The 18,542-nt window shown below is 47.2% G+C and overlaps 1 protein-coding gene across 1 annotated transcript in view; it reads left to right on the top strand.

Moving 5' to 3' along the window:
- The window catches only part of LOC142495842 (serine/threonine-protein kinase 10-like), an 84,175-nt gene that overhangs the window by 55,777 nt on the left and 9,856 nt on the right, over positions 1 to 18,542 (top strand). The window contains exons 13-14 of the mRNA XM_075601874.1: positions 9,552 to 9,678; positions 10,880 to 11,004. Coding sequence (XP_075457989.1) covers positions 9,552 to 9,678; positions 10,880 to 11,004 — 252 coding nt within the window. The remainder of the gene's footprint in view (positions 1 to 9,551; positions 9,679 to 10,879; positions 11,005 to 18,542) is intronic.

Raw genomic sequence — 18,542 nt, 5'->3', positions numbered from 1 at the left:
AGATAATGCCAAACTAACCTTATTTGTTTCTTTGAGGAGGTAAGTAGGAATTTAGAGCAGGGTAATGCAGTTGATGTGGTCTACTTAGATTTTGCAAAGGCTTTTGATACGGTTCCACACAAGAGTTTAGTATACAAAATAAAGCAAATTGGACCCGGTAAAAATATTTACACCTGGATTCAATACTGGTTGAAAGATAGACAACAGAGAGATGCCATAAATGGAACATTTTCATTTGGGGCTAAAGTTGTGAGGGGAGTACATCAGGGATCGGTACTGGGACTACTGATTTTTAACTTGTTTATTAATGACCTTGCGGTTGGCATAGAGAGCAAAATCTCCATCTTTGCTGATGCCACTAAATTGTGTAAGGTAGTAAAATCAGAGCAGGAAGTAATTTCTCTCCAGAACGACTTGGATAAACTGGAAACTTGGGCACGTACAGTAAATGGTAGATGAGGTTTAATACAGTTAAATGTAAGGTTATGCATTTGGGAAACAAGAATAAACAGGCAATTTACATATTAAATGGGGATAAATTAGAAGAATCCTTGATGGCGAAGGATTTAGGAGTCCTTGTAGACAGCAGGCTTAGCAATAGTGCCCAATGTCATGGAGTAGCTGCAAAGGCAAATAAGATCTTATCTTGCATTAAACGGGCAATGAGTGGAAGTAAACATAATTATGCCCCTTTATAAAGCTTTAGTAAGACCACACCTTAAATAAGGAGTACAATTTTGGGCACCACGCCTTAGAAAAGACATTATGAAACTAGAGAAAGTGCAGAGAAGAGCCACCAAATTAATAAATGGGATAGATAACCTGATTTATGAGGAGAGGCCAGCTATAATTAAATTTGTTTACATTAGAAAAGAGGCCTTTATGAGGAGATATGACAGAAAGTTGCCATAAATAGAACCTTTTCATTTTGGGCTAAAGTTGTGAGTGGAGTACCTCAAGGATTAGTACTGGGACCCCAGCTTTTTAACTTGTTTATTAATAAACTTGAGGTTGGCATAGAGAGCAAAGTCTCCATCTTTGCTGATGACACTAAATTGTGTAAGGTAGTAAAATCAGAGTTGGAAGTAATTTCTCTCCAGAAGGACTTGGATAGCCTGGAAACTTGGGCATGTAAATGGTAGATGAGAATCCTTGATGGAGAATAATTTAGGAGGGCTTGTAGACAGCATGCTTATCAATAGTGCAAAATGTCGTGGAGTAGCTGCAAAGGCAAACAAGATCTTATCTTGCATTAAACGGGCAATGGGTGGAAGGGGAGTAAACATAATTATGCCCCTTTATAAAGCTTTAGTAAGACCACTCTTTGAATATGGAGTACAATTTTGGGCACCACGCCTTAGAAAAGACATTATGAAACTAGAGAAAGTGCAGCGAAGAGCCACCAAATTAATAAAGGGGATAGATAACCTGATTTATGAGGAGAGGCCAGCTATAATTAAATTTGTTTACATTAGAAAAGAGGCCTTTATGAGGAGATATGACAGAAAGTTGCCATAAATAGAACCTTTTCATTTTGGGCTAAAGTTGTGAGTGGAGTACCTCAAGGATTAGTACTGGGACCCCAGCTTTTTAACTTGTTTATTAATAAACTTGAGGTTGGCATAGAGAGCAAAGTCTCCATCTTTGCTGATGACACTAAATTGTGAAAGGTAGTAAAATCAGAGCTGGAAGTAATTTCTCTCCACAAGGACTTGGATAACCTGGAAACTTGGGCAGGTAAATGGTAGCTGAGGTTTAATACAGATCAATGTAAGGTTATGCATTTGGGAAACAAAAATAAACCGGCTACTCACAAATTAAATGGTGCAAAATTAGGTTCATCCTTGCTGGAGAAGGATTTAGGAGTGCTTTTAGACAGCAGGCTTGGCAATAGTGCCCAATGTTAGGCATTAGCTGCAAAGGCAAATAAGATCTTATCTTGCATTAAACAGGTATGGATGGAAGGGAAGTAAACATAATTATGCCCCTCTATTAGTAAGCATTAGTAAGACCACAAGTGAAAAAATTAAGTGATAATGGCGCTAAAGCTTCTAAACTAATTAGTGCTTATCAATAATAGTGACAAGTGAATAATCCTTACATAAAGGCTAGGCTGCTGGTCACCTACTGCCTAGTACAGACAGAAATGAAACATAGAACAAATAAACCTGGCGCCAAAAAACAAACAAAAAACGGTGATACTCTGACCATCAATCAATGTCCAATTGGATAGTCCTGTGATCCTCAATGAAGCTGCACAGACAGTCTTTTAAACCATGAAACGAAATTAGATTAGTAAGACCACACCTTGAATATGGAGTACCGTTTTGGGCACTACTTCATAAAAAATACATTATGGAACTAGAACAAAAGTACAGAGAGGCGTCATCAGATTAATAAAAGGGATTGGAAAGCTGATTTATGAGGAGAGGCTAGCTAAATTAGATTTGTTTATATTAGAACGGATAACTATATACAAATATACATAATAACTATATGCAAATATATTTATGGTCAATACAAGGAGCTTTTTAAGAACTATTCATCTCAAGGGCAGTACAAATGAAACAAAGTTATCCCTTAAGGTTGGAGGTAAAAAGATTTCACCAGCAACAAAGTAAAGGGTTCTTTACAATAAGGGCAGATAACATGTAGAATTCATTACCCATGGAGACTGTGATGGCAGATATAATATATATCTATAAGAAAAGGTTGGACATCTTTTTAGAAAGGAAAGGTATACAGGGATATACCAAATAAGTAAACATGGGAAGGATGTTGATCCAGGGAGTAATCTGATTGCCATTATGTCGAGTCAGGAAGGAATTTATGTTTCTACATATGAGGTCTCATTGGGTGATGTTTCACTGGAGTTTTTTTGTTTGCCTTTCACTCGATCAATATACTCTAAATACAAATATAATATAAGTATCTGTCGTCTAAATTTAACATAAGTTGGACTCGATGGATATGTCTTTTTTTCAACCTCATCTACTACGTAACTCTGTAACTATGGTTCCAGTTAATCGCTAAGTTCGAATCTATGGGGTCTATTTACTAAAGTCTCCCAGCTGCAAAATCGTTGCAAAGACAGCATGAGATTTATTGAAGGGAACCATCCTATTGCTTTATGTAGAATTCCGTTTGTTTGATAAATATATTGATGGTTTATGCATTGACTTTAATAAATTACCGCTTATGTGTAAGCATGCTCATTTACAGAGTGCAGGAGTTGAAAATGTTTCCTACAAATTGCTGCCAAGGTTATAATTCCCAGATCTCTATATTAAAATATACAGTATTATACATTGTAAATATACAGTACTTTTTGTTAATATCACCGTTAAAGGTTCGGTTTCACCTAAGGTGTTTTTTTTTTAACTACAGTATTTGGGAAGTAGGGGGTCTCGAACCAAATGCTCCAAGCGTCTGTTGTAGGTAAGGCCAGTCAATCCTGTCAAAAGCTTTTTCTGCATCCAGACTTAACATCATAGCTTGTATTTTCTTATTATTGGCTATCTCTAGCAGATCAATAATTCATCGGGTGTTGTCCGCTGCTTGTCTACCGTTAATAAAGCCGACTTGAACTGGATGTATAAGTCTGGGCAGGATGTGGCTCAATCTATTGGCTATTAGTTTGGCGTATATTTTAACGTCAGTATTAATGAGGAGATTGGGCGATAACTTTTGCAATCTTGCGGATCTTTTCTATCTTTATAAATCACTGAGATAGACGCCTGGAGCATCTGCTCTGGGAACGGGGCTCCCGCCAAAACAGCGTTAAACATTCGGAGCAGCCATGGGGCCAGGTTCTTAATGAACTTCTTATAATACAGCCCTGTGTAGCCATCTGGGCCCGGGGCCTTTGAAGGCTTGAGGTCAGTGATGACCTGGGAAAGTTCCTCTAATGTGAACTCCGCTTCCAATACCTCTCTGTCCAACTCTGTCAGCCCCGTCAGACTGGCGCTCACCAGAAAATCTTCTGCGGCCTTGCAGTTTTGGCATTATGTACCACTTTCTCTCCATCATATAGATTTTCAGAAAATGATTTGAATTCTTCCACTATGTTTTTCGGATTGGATGTAGAGGCTCCAGTTTTTAAGCGGATCGCCTTTATGTTATAATTTGATTGTTTGGCCTGTAATTTGCGTGCTAGCATGGTATCTGGCCTGTTTGCCTTTTCATAGTATTTCCTTTTCGACCAACTCAAGGATTTGTCTGCCTGTGAGGCCATCAGTAGATTAAGTTCAATTTTGGTATTCTTTATCTCGGCTAATATCTGAGTGTCAGTTCGTTTTTTGTGCCTTGTCGTGAGGGCGTGTAGTTTGCTTTGGAGTGCTACCACTTTATTGTTTCTCTCTTTCTGCGAGCTGCTATGCCAATTAGTGTGCCCCTTATGGTTGCCGTATGGGCCTCCCAGAGGGTAAAGTATGATTTTACCGAACCATGATTTATACTAAAGAATTGGTTTATTTCCTCACTCACTGCATCACATATATCTGGAATTTTCAAGAGTGACTCATTAAGTTTCCAGTTTCCGCCAGGTCTATCAGAACGAATTTGAGTGCACCGTAGCTCTATTGGTGTATGGTCAGACCATGAAATATCATGGATCCCTGTATAGGAGACCAAGGGGACCAGTCTACTAGAGATGAAGAAATAGTCGATTCTGCTATATGCGTCGTGGGGGTGGGAATAGAAGGTATAATTTTTCTCGTGGGGTGCAACTCCCTCCAGATATCAGTTTACTGATTTTTCTGGAGTCCCGTCTTTAAAGCTTCTAGAGCCCTCCTCTGACCACTCCTAGGTGTGCCAGTCCGATCTAGCTTCGGATTCATCGTAAGATTAAAGTCACCCGCTAGGATAATGTGGCCTTTGACTACCTGGTGCAGTTTTTGAAAGAAATTTCTGAAAAAATCGTGGCTTTGCTCACAAGGAGCGTACAGCGAAGCCAGAGTCACCGGTTGCTCGTGAATAGTTCCCACGACAATCAGGAATCTGCCTTCACCGTCCCTCCTGAGTGTCTGCAGTGTAAAGGGAACGCTATTGTGGAAGAGAATCCCTACCCCTCGCTTTTTCTCTGCCGCAGATGCTAGATAGAATTGTGTGTAATGTTTATCTAGATATTTAGGGGAGCTACTGGTGTTGAAGTGAGTCTCCTGGAAGAGGAGAATGTCCGCCTGTTTTCGTTTGTAATCTATGAATGCGGCTTTCCTTTTTATGGGGCTGTTAAAGCCGTTAACATTATTAGATAAGATATTTAACGCCATTTACATTTCGGTATGTGTATGCGGCGCCTTGCTGTGATACTGTATTTGTGTATCTTGATCCTGATTATGTGGGTGAAACCTGCGCGAACACTGAAGATCTCGTATGGAGTGGTCCTCTGTGACCTTCTACTGGGGCGGCCCCGCGCCCCGGTGAGGGGAAGTGACCTGGGGAGGGGGGGTGGGGAGGGAACGTGGAAACGTACAAAAAGAAAAATGAAAAGAGCCGTGTCTGGGATGAGCCAGAACCGGCTCTTCTGCCCTACGGATTGGACAGCTGCCTGGCACCGATGGAATGGGCTACCAGGCATTCTTAGTTCTGTCCTCTGTAGGGTTGAGCGGTTCCCATGAACTAACTCCATGAGACAGCAATAAAGTCTAGTTCAGGAACAGGTAGACTTAAAATCAGCTTTAATAGTACATGCTGTACATCTCAGAAGGGGCACTCTGACGCGTTTCGTCCCTCTCCGGGACTTTATCAAAGAGTATAATACCCTTATCACACAGACTCCTTAAATAGGTGGAGACCCAATCTGATTGGTAGTTCAGATTGCAAGAACTATGAAACTCAATTAGGTTAATGTTGAAACAGTGTTTGGGTTTAACCCATTCATTGAGTCTGCGTGAGATACATGGTTAAAACATATATATACACAATAACATACAAACATAATTAAAAACAATAATATACAATTGGATGTAAAGCACGGACCAGTATATAATATTTTTGTAGCACACATATGGTTATGGAGACAAATAGTTATACATACTCTACTATAATGTAACAAAAGTTACAATCTTAGTTGCAATATTTTTTGATAAAGAGACAATATATAATATGTAATAAGAATAGCTAAATACATTCGCTAATAAGTTAAAATACTTATTAGTAAGGATTATATTGCAAACAGTGTGTAATATCCTTACATGGACGTATATATTAGTATATATTAGTTTCATAGTTCTTGCAATCTGAACTACCAATCAGATTGGGTCTCCACCTATTTAAAGAGTCTGTGTGATAAGGGTATTATACTCTTTGATAAAGTCCCGGAGAGGGACGAAACGCGTCAGAGTGCCCCTTCTGAGATGTACAGCATGTACTATTAAAGCTGATTTTAAGTCTACCTGTTCCTGAACTAGACTTTATTGCTGTGACCGCCTTCTACCTTTCTTGCTATCGCTTATTACATGGCCGGTGCACGCAAGCATTTCATCGTTGGATTTCCAAGCCCGGAGGGCTGACGTCATCACTCCTTTCCCGCACTCGTGGGCACGCCGGAGCGCAGTGAACGCAGAGACGCGCCAGCGCTCCTCTCAGCCGGAAACAGCGTGTGCGCGTTGGAGAGCTGAACCCTACACGTACCTTGCGACGGTGTTCACATCAGAAGGAGGACACCTCGGCTACACGCGCAGGGAGTAACAGCACGTCAGCGACAACACTCCAGCTGGATACCTGGCAGCATATCGTGGATAAGCTCACGGCGACCACAGAAAGATATCCGAGACACCGGGTTGGGTAAGGGCAGCAGCATGGGCCTAAGGAGGTTCATGAGTGGAGTGTTCCTGGATGCTTCATCTCCTGCACCCGGTCACAGTCTGCACAACGGGCCCCCCACCCAGGGTGAGTTTAATCATAGTATCTTTCAATAGTTGATTCCAATGGTGACTTGCTATAAAAAACGAGTGGATTGTGGTCTAATTCCCAAACCAAGATATACATGACTTTGGCAGCATCAGTCCCTTTGGGTTCACTCCCTTAGTTTTTTAACTCCACCTCTTGAGGTGCCGACGAATTACCAGGGTAGTTCACACCGGCAATTTTGGTGTAAGATAGATAGTGGCACAGTGTGGGTGTAGTGTACCATGTTATACGCAGGTAACTTTAAATGAACTTAACTTTAGCTGAGCAGCTGCGGCTGGACGCCCGGAGACCTCCCATTGATCGGGTGGTTTCTCCCGTATCTGTTGCCGCACCTCCCCCTGCCGTGCTACATTCTCCATCCCATACCTCATCCGGGCCCGCCGGTGAGGGTAGGACCGAATCAGGGTCTATGCCGCTGCTGGGTAAAGGTGTGCGAGAGCCGGACCCCATTGTGAGTATCTCCGAGCTCTCAGTCCCGCTGCTTGCTGAGGAGGCAAAAAAAAAAAACGTAAGATACAACAACATTTAGCTATCTCCTAAGCTAGGCAACAATCAACTTAGTGTAACAATGATAGACATCTATAATAGTAACTATACAACCTTAAACAGACAATTTGAACCTTTAAAACGGGGGATGGCCAAGGTAAGCAATTCCCTTCTATCCCCCCTCCCGCCAGATATCCCATTATGCCCCGATATTAGTGTGGCCGTAGGCTAAAAGTCTGGACTAAAGGACTAGTTTCCGTCCGTCTACTATCGGTGACCCGCCTGGTTAATGCTTGTGGCGTCCCCGGGGGGCCGAGCAACAAATTAAGCTGGCCACCCCTCCTGATCTAAATCCTAGGGGCCCGGTTACTAGAACGGTAATGCCCTCCGGATAATCCATCCCTCTTCCCTCCCCCTGTAGATCCTGTGGTTGTGCCTTCTTGATCCCGGATCGATATAAGCCACCGCCTGTCGAGCCAGATCAGCACTGTCACAGTATGTGCGAAATCAGAAGATCTCCTGTTGCAGGGGTCGCGGGGTCAGACGATAGGCGCCCGCAATACGTCATTATCATGACGCGTCGCCGTCCTCCTAGCTGTGGCGCCGCCTCCACTGCATTCGCGCCCACAGCCTGGATTCCCGCCACACATCTCCGGAGATGGCTGCCTTCTTCTATTGTGGCCTGCAGTACCTGTAGGTGACCACCAGGGGGGGGGGGGGGGCGGGGTGATGCAAAAAAACTTCTGCTGGCAGCCATGCGTTCTGAGGAGGGGAAATGGGGAATGTCTCCTTTAATTGCTTAATTGGACTTGGCTGCTGCAGAGGAACTCGGCTTTTCACTGGGCAGCAGCTACGGAGGTCCCCACTCTGCTCCAGGACGTCTCCAGCGCTGGATCAGGCTCCGGATTAAGGTGAGGAGGTTGGGAGGGACCGGGGCTAGGGGTTCTCTGCAGCAGACCCAGCCTGTTCAGGAAAGCGTCGCCATCTTCTGTCTTCATCAGAGTGTTTGCGACCCCATTTTTTATTACAAGGAGGGCAAACGGAAATAGCCATCGGTATTTAACTCCCTTTTCTTGTAAAATCTTTGTGATTGGACCCAGATTTCTGCGTCTGGCGAGGGTGGCGGGCGAGAGATCCTGATAAATCTGGAGTTTGAACCCCTCAAACTCCATGGATCTCGCCTCTCTTGCAATCTGGCAGATGGAGTCTTTTATTCGGTAATAGTGGAAACGCACTATGATATCTCGTGGGGGGTCTCCTGCTTGAGGCTTTGAGCGAAGCGCCCTATGGCACCGGTCCAGGTGCAGGTCCTGCTCAGACTTATCAGGGAGCAGGTGCTCCAGCCACCTTTGCACAAAGTCCTCGGGGTCATTGATGGTTTCTGGGACCCCTCTTATGCGTATATTGTTCCTGCGGTCCCGGTTCTATTCTTGTTTATCAGCAATCTCGCGGACCTTTTCCTCCAGTTGGGAGACTGTTTTATTTGTTTGTTGTAGGGCCCTCGTGTTAGCATCCATTTTTGTTTCCAGGGCCCCGGTCCGCTCGCCCACCCCATCCAGGTCCTTTCTTAGGTCCCACAGTTCCCTGCGGAAGAAATGCTTAATTTCCTCGCAGAATTCGCGGAGATCTTTTCTTCTGACCAGTTCCTGGTCGTCCGCTTGCGGGGCCAGTCTCTCACTCTCCGATTGCATGGTGGGTGTAGGTGAGACGGAGCCTCCTGTTGCCGCCGGGGTGCTTTTGTTGAAATATGCCTTGACCGAGGGGTCCTTTTGTTTGGACTTCGCCCTGGTTGGCATCCCTCGGTGTTCCAACGGGTTTATCTGCCTAAGGGAGGGTGTTGTATTGATTTTTAGTGCCGCTTTTATTCTGAATTCATGCCGGTGTGAAGGGAGCTAGAGATCTATGCTTCCATTCACCCTGGCTTCGCGCATGCGCCCCCCTGCAACTTTTTTTAATGGTTTATTTTTAAGCTTGAGCGATTTTCGAAAGCTAAGGTAAACAAATAAAGCAAAAATGCCATGGCCATTAACTTTTAGCATTAAGCGAACTTGCTGCGAACTTTTGAATCGAAGCAAACTATCTCGCGCACTAAAAAGAGTGAAAAATGTGCACGTCTTTAGTAACGAGACAGTGGTTAATGTATTTCCCCCCAGGAGCAAGGTCTGTTGGTGCAGCAGCAGGAGTTGAACAGAGCTCTGCAGAAGGTGGTCACAGAACACAAGAAGAAAGTGTCCTGTATAGAGTGGGAAAACCTCTGCAAAATTCACAGCCTGAAGAGAGGTAGGTGGGAAATAAACAGGAGAGGTGCAACTGCCAGGGAAAGAGGAGCAGCAGAACGAATGTCCATTCCCAGTGGTTCAATGCCAGGATTCACTAAGCTCCTTTAAACCTTTAGTGTAGGGATGAGCAAACTGGGGGTCGCAGAATTTTTTTGGGGGGGCTCAGCTGTTGCAGAGGTCCCGCGCTCTGCCCTGAGGCATTTCAATTAAATGGCGGGGGACCACACAAGGCCTCTGCCACCTCAACTTTCCAGGATTCAGACGGTTTCTGGATGCTTCGCTATGGCAATGCGGCATCAAATGACGCAGCAGGGTAAAGTGATATGACGCGTCCCCATGGTAACACGCGTCAAATGACTCTGCGGGGTGACGTCACATGAATTTGACGCCAGTTCACAGGAAAGGTGGGTCGCGTGCGCTGGGGCTGGTAGGTAGGGGGGCGCAGCGCAGAAACTTTGCACACCCCTGCTTTAGAGCAGGAGTGCACAACTCCAGTCCTGAAGGGCCACTAACAGGCCAGGTTTTAAGGCTATCCCTGCTTTAGCACTGGTGGCTCAATCAGTGGCTCAGTTATTTTGATTGGACCACCTCTGCTGAAGCAGGGATATCCTTAAAAATGACCCTTGAGGATTGGAGTTGTGCACCCGTGCTTTAGCGTTAGCTTAGGACGTACCTGGTACATCATGGACCCTGAACCATACATTTATGATTAAATGAAATAGTCCACTCACCCTGTCACAAAACATGCCGTGAAACCAATAGTATTAAATAAACAAACATTGCAGCGCAACATAATTATGTGGAGTCATCAACAGGCGTATTTACTGAACAACAGAGAAAATCACTGGCTCTTATTGTCCTCACAAAGATCTCACTTGAAAACCCTCTACCTGGGATCCTGCCCCGTGACAGGGTGAGAAGACAATTTCATTTAATGAGGTTTCATTGCGCTTATTAAAGGCCCTTTTCCTTTCATTATTTAGTTAACTTTAATATAGCACCACCGCCACCATCCAATGTAGCAAATAATAATTATTTTAAAGTGGTTGTGATCTAGATACATTGTATCGTAGTTGTTAAATTCACTTTTGAAAATAGGTCATGTTGGGGGGAACTGCACCTTTACTTCAAGCACAGCATCGCTACAATTTTTTTAAGCCACTGTAAACGCTAATCAGGTCTCTGCTTCTCTACCCCTGCAGCTCGCGAGTCTGTAATTCTGAGTCTGGAGGAGAGGCATCTGCAAGAGAAATATCAGCTGTTCCGACAGCAGGTGACTGAGCAGTATGGTCTGCAGAGACAGCAGCTACGCAGGAGGCATGAGAAGGTGAGAGCAGAGGAGCTGAGGATGTAACATGCTGAATCGTGCAATCCCTAATACTCTTCCAAAAAACACTATTTCTAATTTAAACTGGATTATCTCTTGTTTTAGAATTTACAGTACATAATACAGCAGATATCCCTCTACATTACATATACATAATAAACCATAATCCTTAAAACTACGTATCTAATCACACTCAAAGCAGTGGGTGGGGTGAGGGGATTATATAATAAAAAATTAAAAAAGGGGGCGATGATGAGGAGGGGATGTACCCCTCCCTGTGGCTCACCTAATACTCCGCAACGGTAGAAGAAACAGCCACTGCTCCCTTCATACCCTCGGCCAAGTGAGTAATATCATAACAAGGCAAGACCAGTATCCCACACCGCACCGCCCTCCTTTGCTAGCCAAGGTCCTGTAGCCCTCTTTCCTAGGCTAGGGAAAATCTAGCCTATGCAGGTGGGTCACGGACCCCCTGCACTCACACTACCTCCTTCCCTGCTCCTCCGGTACCTTCTGGCTAGCGTCGTCTCTCCCCCGCGCTTCCCTTTCCTGCCTCCCGCGAATCCAGCCCTCCTATTGGCTCCCTGGCGTCAGGTGACTCCGCTAAGGCTCCTGGGAGTTGTAGTTACTGGCTGAGCCTCTATCTTATTGGCCAGCCGTTCGCGCTCTTGCACCGCGCATGCGCGATCTCTCTCTGTTCTGACAGTGCCCTTACTGTTGCGCAATCAACATGGCGGCGCCCTATACTGTCGGGCCGCCGCGGAACCTTACACCACTCCTTCTGGAGACGCACTGCAACATACAACAGAAGGCAACCTAACACATCCGTACCTTCTCCCCCTCGCAGAATCCAACGTCCCCGCTTGTGAACGTAACCATAACATATTTACACATATTTTTTTTTTTTCCACACCTTATTCTGTATACTCTACATGAGGTTATACATTTCACTGAACATGCCAATTACAGATCTCACTTTATGGCGAGTCCACTGCTGCGCCTCATAATGGTGTGCCCCAAATTGATCGTAAGCCATCCTCATTGGAGGTTGACCAGCTCTTTGGCTTCTACAAAGCTGCTCTTCGGCTACTTCCTCAGGAGAGTAACAAGTCTCAGTTGGCACTTCAAATTCTGCCCTTGAGGGGCTCAATATGTCTACACAGTCTTTTTTGGGCACAAAGCACGGGCTCTGCGGGTCTAATGGCTGGCTCACTGGAGTCAGCGTATCTGTCGTCGGACCAAGGGGCTCTTTACCCGTAACTCCTTCGGGAGATGCCCCCGCGGTCGGAAGGCCCCTTTGAGAGGTTCCTTCCATAGGATTCTAAGAGGTGGCATTTATTACAGTCTCTGGGCCATCCTCTGTGCTATCAGCTTCTCCGTCGAGTGGAACAGTGGATACTTCCAATTCGATATCCCCTACTTGTGGTATAGGAAGAAGATGGTTTCTGTGCCATACCTTTACCCGGCCTTCGGAGTCCTTGATGAGGTATACCGGGAGGCCAGGCATCTGTGATTCCACTTCATAAACCCCATCCCTCCATCTGTCTGCCAGTTTGTGCTTTCCAGGAATACCCAAATTACGGAGGAGGACTGCATCCCCTGGGCGGATTTCTTTATGTCGCACCTTGTGATCATAAAGCCTTTTATTACTTGCATTCAATTGCGCCACTGCCTTCTCGGCCAATTTATAGGCCTGCTGCAGACTGTCTTGTAACCTTTGCACATATCGAAAATGCGTCCTGTTGGATACCCCATCGGTAGATATCCGTAGTCGCACATCCACTGGCAGCCTAGCTTCTCGTCCAAACATTAAGAAGTACGGAGTATACCCTGTAGACTCATGTCGAGTACAGTTATAAGCGTGCACCAACGTCTCTACGTGCTTACTCCACTCAGTCTTCTGAGAGCCTTTCAGTGTGCCTAATATGCCAAGTAGCGTTCGGTTGAATCGTTCGGGCATGGCATCCCCTTCCGGATGGTACGGAGTAGTCCTGGACTTGGTGATATTCAACAACCTCAGCAGTTCCCGAATGAGGGTACTCTCGAAGTCTCTGCCCTGATCAGAGTGCAATCGATTCGGCAGTCCATAGTGAATTAAGTATTTCTCCCACAGTACTTTGGCCACTGTCACTGCCCGTTGATCTTTGGTAGGAAAAGCTTGAGCGTATCTTGTATAGTGGTCTTTGATCACCAACACATTTCCGATATCCCGCGTGTCGGGCTCGATACACAAGAAATCCATGCACACCAGATCCATGGGGCCGGAGCTTTTCAGATGGGCCATGGGGGCCACCCGGGTGGGGAGTGTCTTCCTCTGTATACAGCGAGTGCACTGTCGGCAATGCATTTCCACCGATTCTCTCATTTTTGGCCAATAGAAGCGGTCACGAAGTAACCCGAACGTTTTGTCAACGCCAAGATGGCCATGATCATCATGTAGCGCCCGGAGTACCATGTTTCTTAGAATCTGAGGCAAGAATAATTGTCGCCGGTCGGGATGATTATGGTACGGTATAACCCGGTACTATAAGCAGTTGTCCAGTTCGAATTTTCCGAACTCCTTCATTAATAGGTTCACTAGTTCTCTGGGAGCTTGCTTAAGTATAGCAGGATTCTCTTGTTGCAAGGTTTGACGAGCTAGTTCCACCACAGGGTCTTGGATCTGATATTGCACCAATTCCTTCCATGAAATGATCTTATCCTCCGATATTCATCCCCTCCGGACGTCGGTACGCTCTAGGGACGGCTCGGGATTGACACCCTAGCGAGTCTGCTACTCTTAACTCTGAAAACGCCACTTGATCGTTTACCACAGCAGCTAGAGAACATAGTGCCTGTATGCCAGGTCCTGGAATCTCTTCCCACACTTCCTCATCGGTAGTAGGATGGAGCCCCGGTCTTCGCGACAGAGCATCTGCCCCTATGTTGGTGGGCCCTGGTTTGTACTTAAGATTGAACCGATAATTGGCCAGCGCCGCTAACCACCGGTGACCCGTCGCATCCAACTTGGCGGACGTATTGATGCAAGTCATTGGGTTGTTGTCAGTCCTGACTTCGAACTGTACCCCATACAAATAATCATGTAGCTTGTCCACCACAGCCCACTTGAGGGCTAAGAACTTCAACTTGTGGACTGGATAATTCTGCTCACTTGGGGTCAAGCTCCGACTAGCATACGCCACCGGTCGAAGTCCAGTATCCTGTTTCTGATGCATCACTGCCCCCAAGCCGTTGAAGCTGGCATCCACGTGTAAAACGTATTCTCGATCGGGATCGGCATAGGCCAACACTGGGGCTTGTGTTAGATTGGTCTTCAGTCCTAGGAACGCCTGTTCACAGGCAGGGGTCCATTTATCCCCAAAGGGTGTTTGGGCAGTGGTAGCTTTTCTTCCGGGATCTTCAGGATAAATCTTTAATAGGTTATTCAGGATTTTAGCTTTACGTGAGTAGCCTTCCACAAACCGGCGGTAGTAACCGCAGAACCCCAGGAAGGACCTTAGTTCCTGGACGTTGTTGGGCCTGGGCCAATTCACTACTGCTCTATCTTCCCCGGATCGGTGGATATCCCTTCCGCTGATACAATGTGGCCCACGTATGTCACTGACGTGTGGCAGAACTTGCATTTGTCCAGGGACAACTTAAGCCCCTCCTGTTGGAGTCAATCCAACACCTTCAACAGCCGCTCCTCATGCTACTCCAATCTCTTCCCGAACAATATAATGTCATCCAGGTACACCAGGCATTCTTGCGGGTTCATGTTTCCCAGCGTCTTCTCCATCAACCTCTGAAAGGTGGCTGGAGCTCCACATATCCCCTGCGGCATACACGTGAACTGGTAGAACCCTAACGGGCAGATGAAAGCCCACTTACTTCCGGTCAAGGCGTTCAGGAGGTCCTCGATTCGCGGAAGGGTGTACTGATCAGGTACAGTACGATTGTTCAATGTCCTATAGTCCACACACAGACGTACGGTCCCATTCTTTTTGCGGACTACCAAGATAGGTGAGGCGTAGGGACTTCGTGATCCTTGAACAATACCGGCTTCCTCCATCTCAGTTAATAGTCTCCTCACCTCTTCCACATCTCGGGGTGCTATGCGGCGGGAACGTTCTCGGAACGGCGCGGTGTCGTTCAATCAAATGGTATGGCGGGCACTGCGACTGCACCCCACGTTCATATCACTTATGGAAAACACCTCCCGCCGGTCTTCCAGCTTGGTCTGCAGTCTCCCCCTCCATTCCTCCGTCAACGGCGAGTCTCCGAAGTCAAACGCCAACTTTGGAGTTACTGCATGGACGGTGGCCACCGGGCATCTACCTGCTGCCTTCCTCTCAGGGGTCACTGGATAGATTCGACCTAACGGCTGCCGGTGGTCAATGCACATGAGGTACGGAGAAAGGTTTCGCACGTACACCCGAGTTCGAGATGGAATCTTTCCCGACCACTTCTTTACCGAGGCCAATACTTCGTAGCCGAGTCGCTGGTCATCACGTATCGTGCTTTCCAATGAGAATAGTCGATCCTCTGGACGTCTGGCAGGATAATGACAGGCTGCAACCATCATTCTTCCTTCTCCGGGAGGGATCTCGGTCAACCCACGCTCTTGATTATACAGCATCCCATGCTCTTCTTCGGTCGCAATCCTACCACAGCCTCTTGTAATGCTGGGCAAGTAGCTAGAGCCAGCAACGGTAGTTCACCCGCTTCTTGCAAGTACATGCGGATCACAGCTTATACGATGTCTGTATTGTCCCCATGATAATCGGGGCGCTGGGAGGATCCTGGGGTTCCGGGCATACTAACGCTTCCACCTCCATGGGATGATGCTTGCCGGTGTTCAACTGGGGAATATCCAGGTGTACTTTCACCACTCCATCAATAGGGTAGTCTTCATGGCTCAGCCCTCTCAACCTCAGGGAGTCAGCGGATAGTAGCGGCAGCCGATGCAAATGTTGATCGTAGAAGGGTCGATACACTATGGTCACCTGGGATCCAGTATCCATCAGTGCAGAGGCGTAGATGCCTTCAATCACCACCTTGATGATGGCCGCCGGTCCGATTCGACTATTCATCGGGGACTGGCCCGCTGCTTCACTGGCCTGAGGAGTACACAGCATGGACTTGGCCGGGGCGGGACGCCATCCTCCGTGGGGAGGGGCAATACGCTCGAATATGCCCCATCTTTCCGCAGGGTAACACAGGAGGTGGCGCAGGAGAAACTATCTCGGACGGTCGGAGACGTGCTCCCGGGCAGCTGCAGGTTCTTTGAAGTCCTCCTTCTCCGGGTTCACATCCCCTGGCGCCTCAACTTTTAGCTTCTGACTTCTTAGCTTCTTTGACAACTACCCCCGTCTTCTTTCCCGGGGTCAAATCACGTCCCAACAGCACAGTCTCATGTGCCTGCACTCGATCCATCAGGTCATCAAACGTCAGAGCTTGTCCTGGCACTAGGCAGCCACTGACATGCACGGATACCGGATTCAGTGGAAGGAGTCCCCTCAGTAATTGTGTGGTGCGCAGTCCGTCGGCATCCACCTTTTGCACCACCTTCCTTCTTACCATGGTCCACAGATCCAAATGTAGACACCTAGGAAAGTCAGACACCATCTCTCCCTCCTGAGCCAGAGCATGAAACTTGGCCATCAATGCAAACGTGTCCACTGGGATCCCATAAGCTTTGGTAAGGGCATAAATTATGCCAGCCGTATCGGCATCCGGATAATCATCCCTGTAAAAGTGCACTATGTGAGAAGCTGGGGGTCGCAGGCAATCGATTATGCGCTGCCTTCGCACGGCATCCGTGCAGGACCACTCAGGAAGTACCTGTTCCATATGATCCAACCACTCTTCAAAACCGACTTCTCCCAGTGGGGTTGGTTTGTCGCCAGAGAACGCCTTCAGCTTCCGGTATTGATGGGATTGTGTGGAGTGGTGTATGGCTTCTGCTAGCACAGGAAGAGACACGTTATCAGGCAGACTATTCCCAGCAGGGGAGTAGGCATCCAGTCTAGACATACTGGTTCTACTTAGCGCTGGCCTAATGGCGGAGGGGGTGAACGAAGCACCTAGACCCATTGCAGCGGGCCATCAGGGTTTCAAACTGCTCTCAGGGGTACGGAAAGGGTTGGTCGTGACTGTGCTTGACGGGCCAGGGTAACCCCTCTGTGGTGTGGACGCAGCCAGAGGTTCGGCGTTATCCACCTGTACTTGCGGGCAATGAATGCTGGGAGCGTCGGGCAGGATTAATACTGAGGGAATGGCTTCAGGGTATATATCCCGGTCTGTAACGAATAATATTTTACGCCAGTTATGCTCCCCGTCATAATAATGGTCTTGCACTCGGGCAGTCTCCAGGAACGGAAGCTTCCTTACTTGATCAGTCACAGTGCCCAGGGAGATGGCGGCGGGTCGTGTCCAATGGCAAGGGCACAGGTCAGGGGGATTTCATGCCGCTGGGCCCACTTACGCACCTCAGGCTGTGAGGGCACAAACATGGCGGAACAAAAATAGGACACAGTTGAGAAAAAAATATAGAGCACCCCAGGTCTGAGATCTCAGCAGCGCCTCCAAATGTAGCCCTCTATCCTACGCCCTAGAGTGACTACGGGTACTGCACACACCTGTGGACTCCAGAAGATCTGAGCCTCCACTAACTGGGAGCCTGGGGTAACACTTATCTTAACGGCAGCGCCTCCACTTACCCAGGATCCCCATCGTGTAAGATTCCCCTGGGCAAGAACCATAGCAACACATATATATATTGGAACTGTTTACTGTAATGCAAGAATAACCTCTAATACTTAACCGTGGCAATAACACATATCACATACATTAACTTATACTTATAACGCTAGTGGCTCAGCCACTCTCTTAAGGAGTAATGTCTCTGTCCCATCACCGCGTACCCCACACCGTGTCCATGTACTGTAATTGTATATAGGCTCAGTCCTTTGGCCACTCCACTTAGTGTCCCCAAAGAGTGTTCTCTAAGGCGGGATCAGCGCCTGTTGACCGGTGTTGGTGCACTTTGTTAAATACCTTCCGGTCACTGCGGTGACCGGTGACAACTTCAAAAAGGATCCGCCGATCCAACGCAGTTGGTCAGATGTCGCGATGCTCAGCAACCTGGTCCCAGCTCACTAGCAGCTCTTAGGGCCCTCAGGGAAGATCTAGCCTATGCAGGTGGGTCACGGACCCCCTGCACTCACACTACCTCCTTCCCTGCTCCTCCGGTGCCCTCTGGCTAGCGTGGTCTCTCCCCCACGCTTCCCTTTTCTGCCTCCCGCGAATCCAGCCCTCCTATTGGCTCCCTGGCGTCAGGTGACTCCGCTAAGGCTCGATCTCTCTCTGTTCTGACAGTTCCCTTACTGTTTTGCGCAATCAACATGGCGGCGCCCTATACTGTCGGGCCGCCGCGGAACCTTACACCACTCCCTCCAGATACACACTGCAACATACAACAGAAGGCAACCTAACACATCCCTACAGTCCCCATACTCAAGAAAATTTGTGGGACTTCTCCCATAGAAACACAGTAA

The sequence above is a fragment of the Ascaphus truei genome, chromosome 5 (genome assembly GCF_040206685.1).
Source record: "Ascaphus truei isolate aAscTru1 chromosome 5, aAscTru1.hap1, whole genome shotgun sequence".
NCBI lineage: Eukaryota > Metazoa > Chordata > Amphibia > Anura > Ascaphidae > Ascaphus > Ascaphus truei.
Note: the sequence above shows the minus strand (reverse complement) of the source record. Positions and strands in the feature narration are given on the sequence as shown.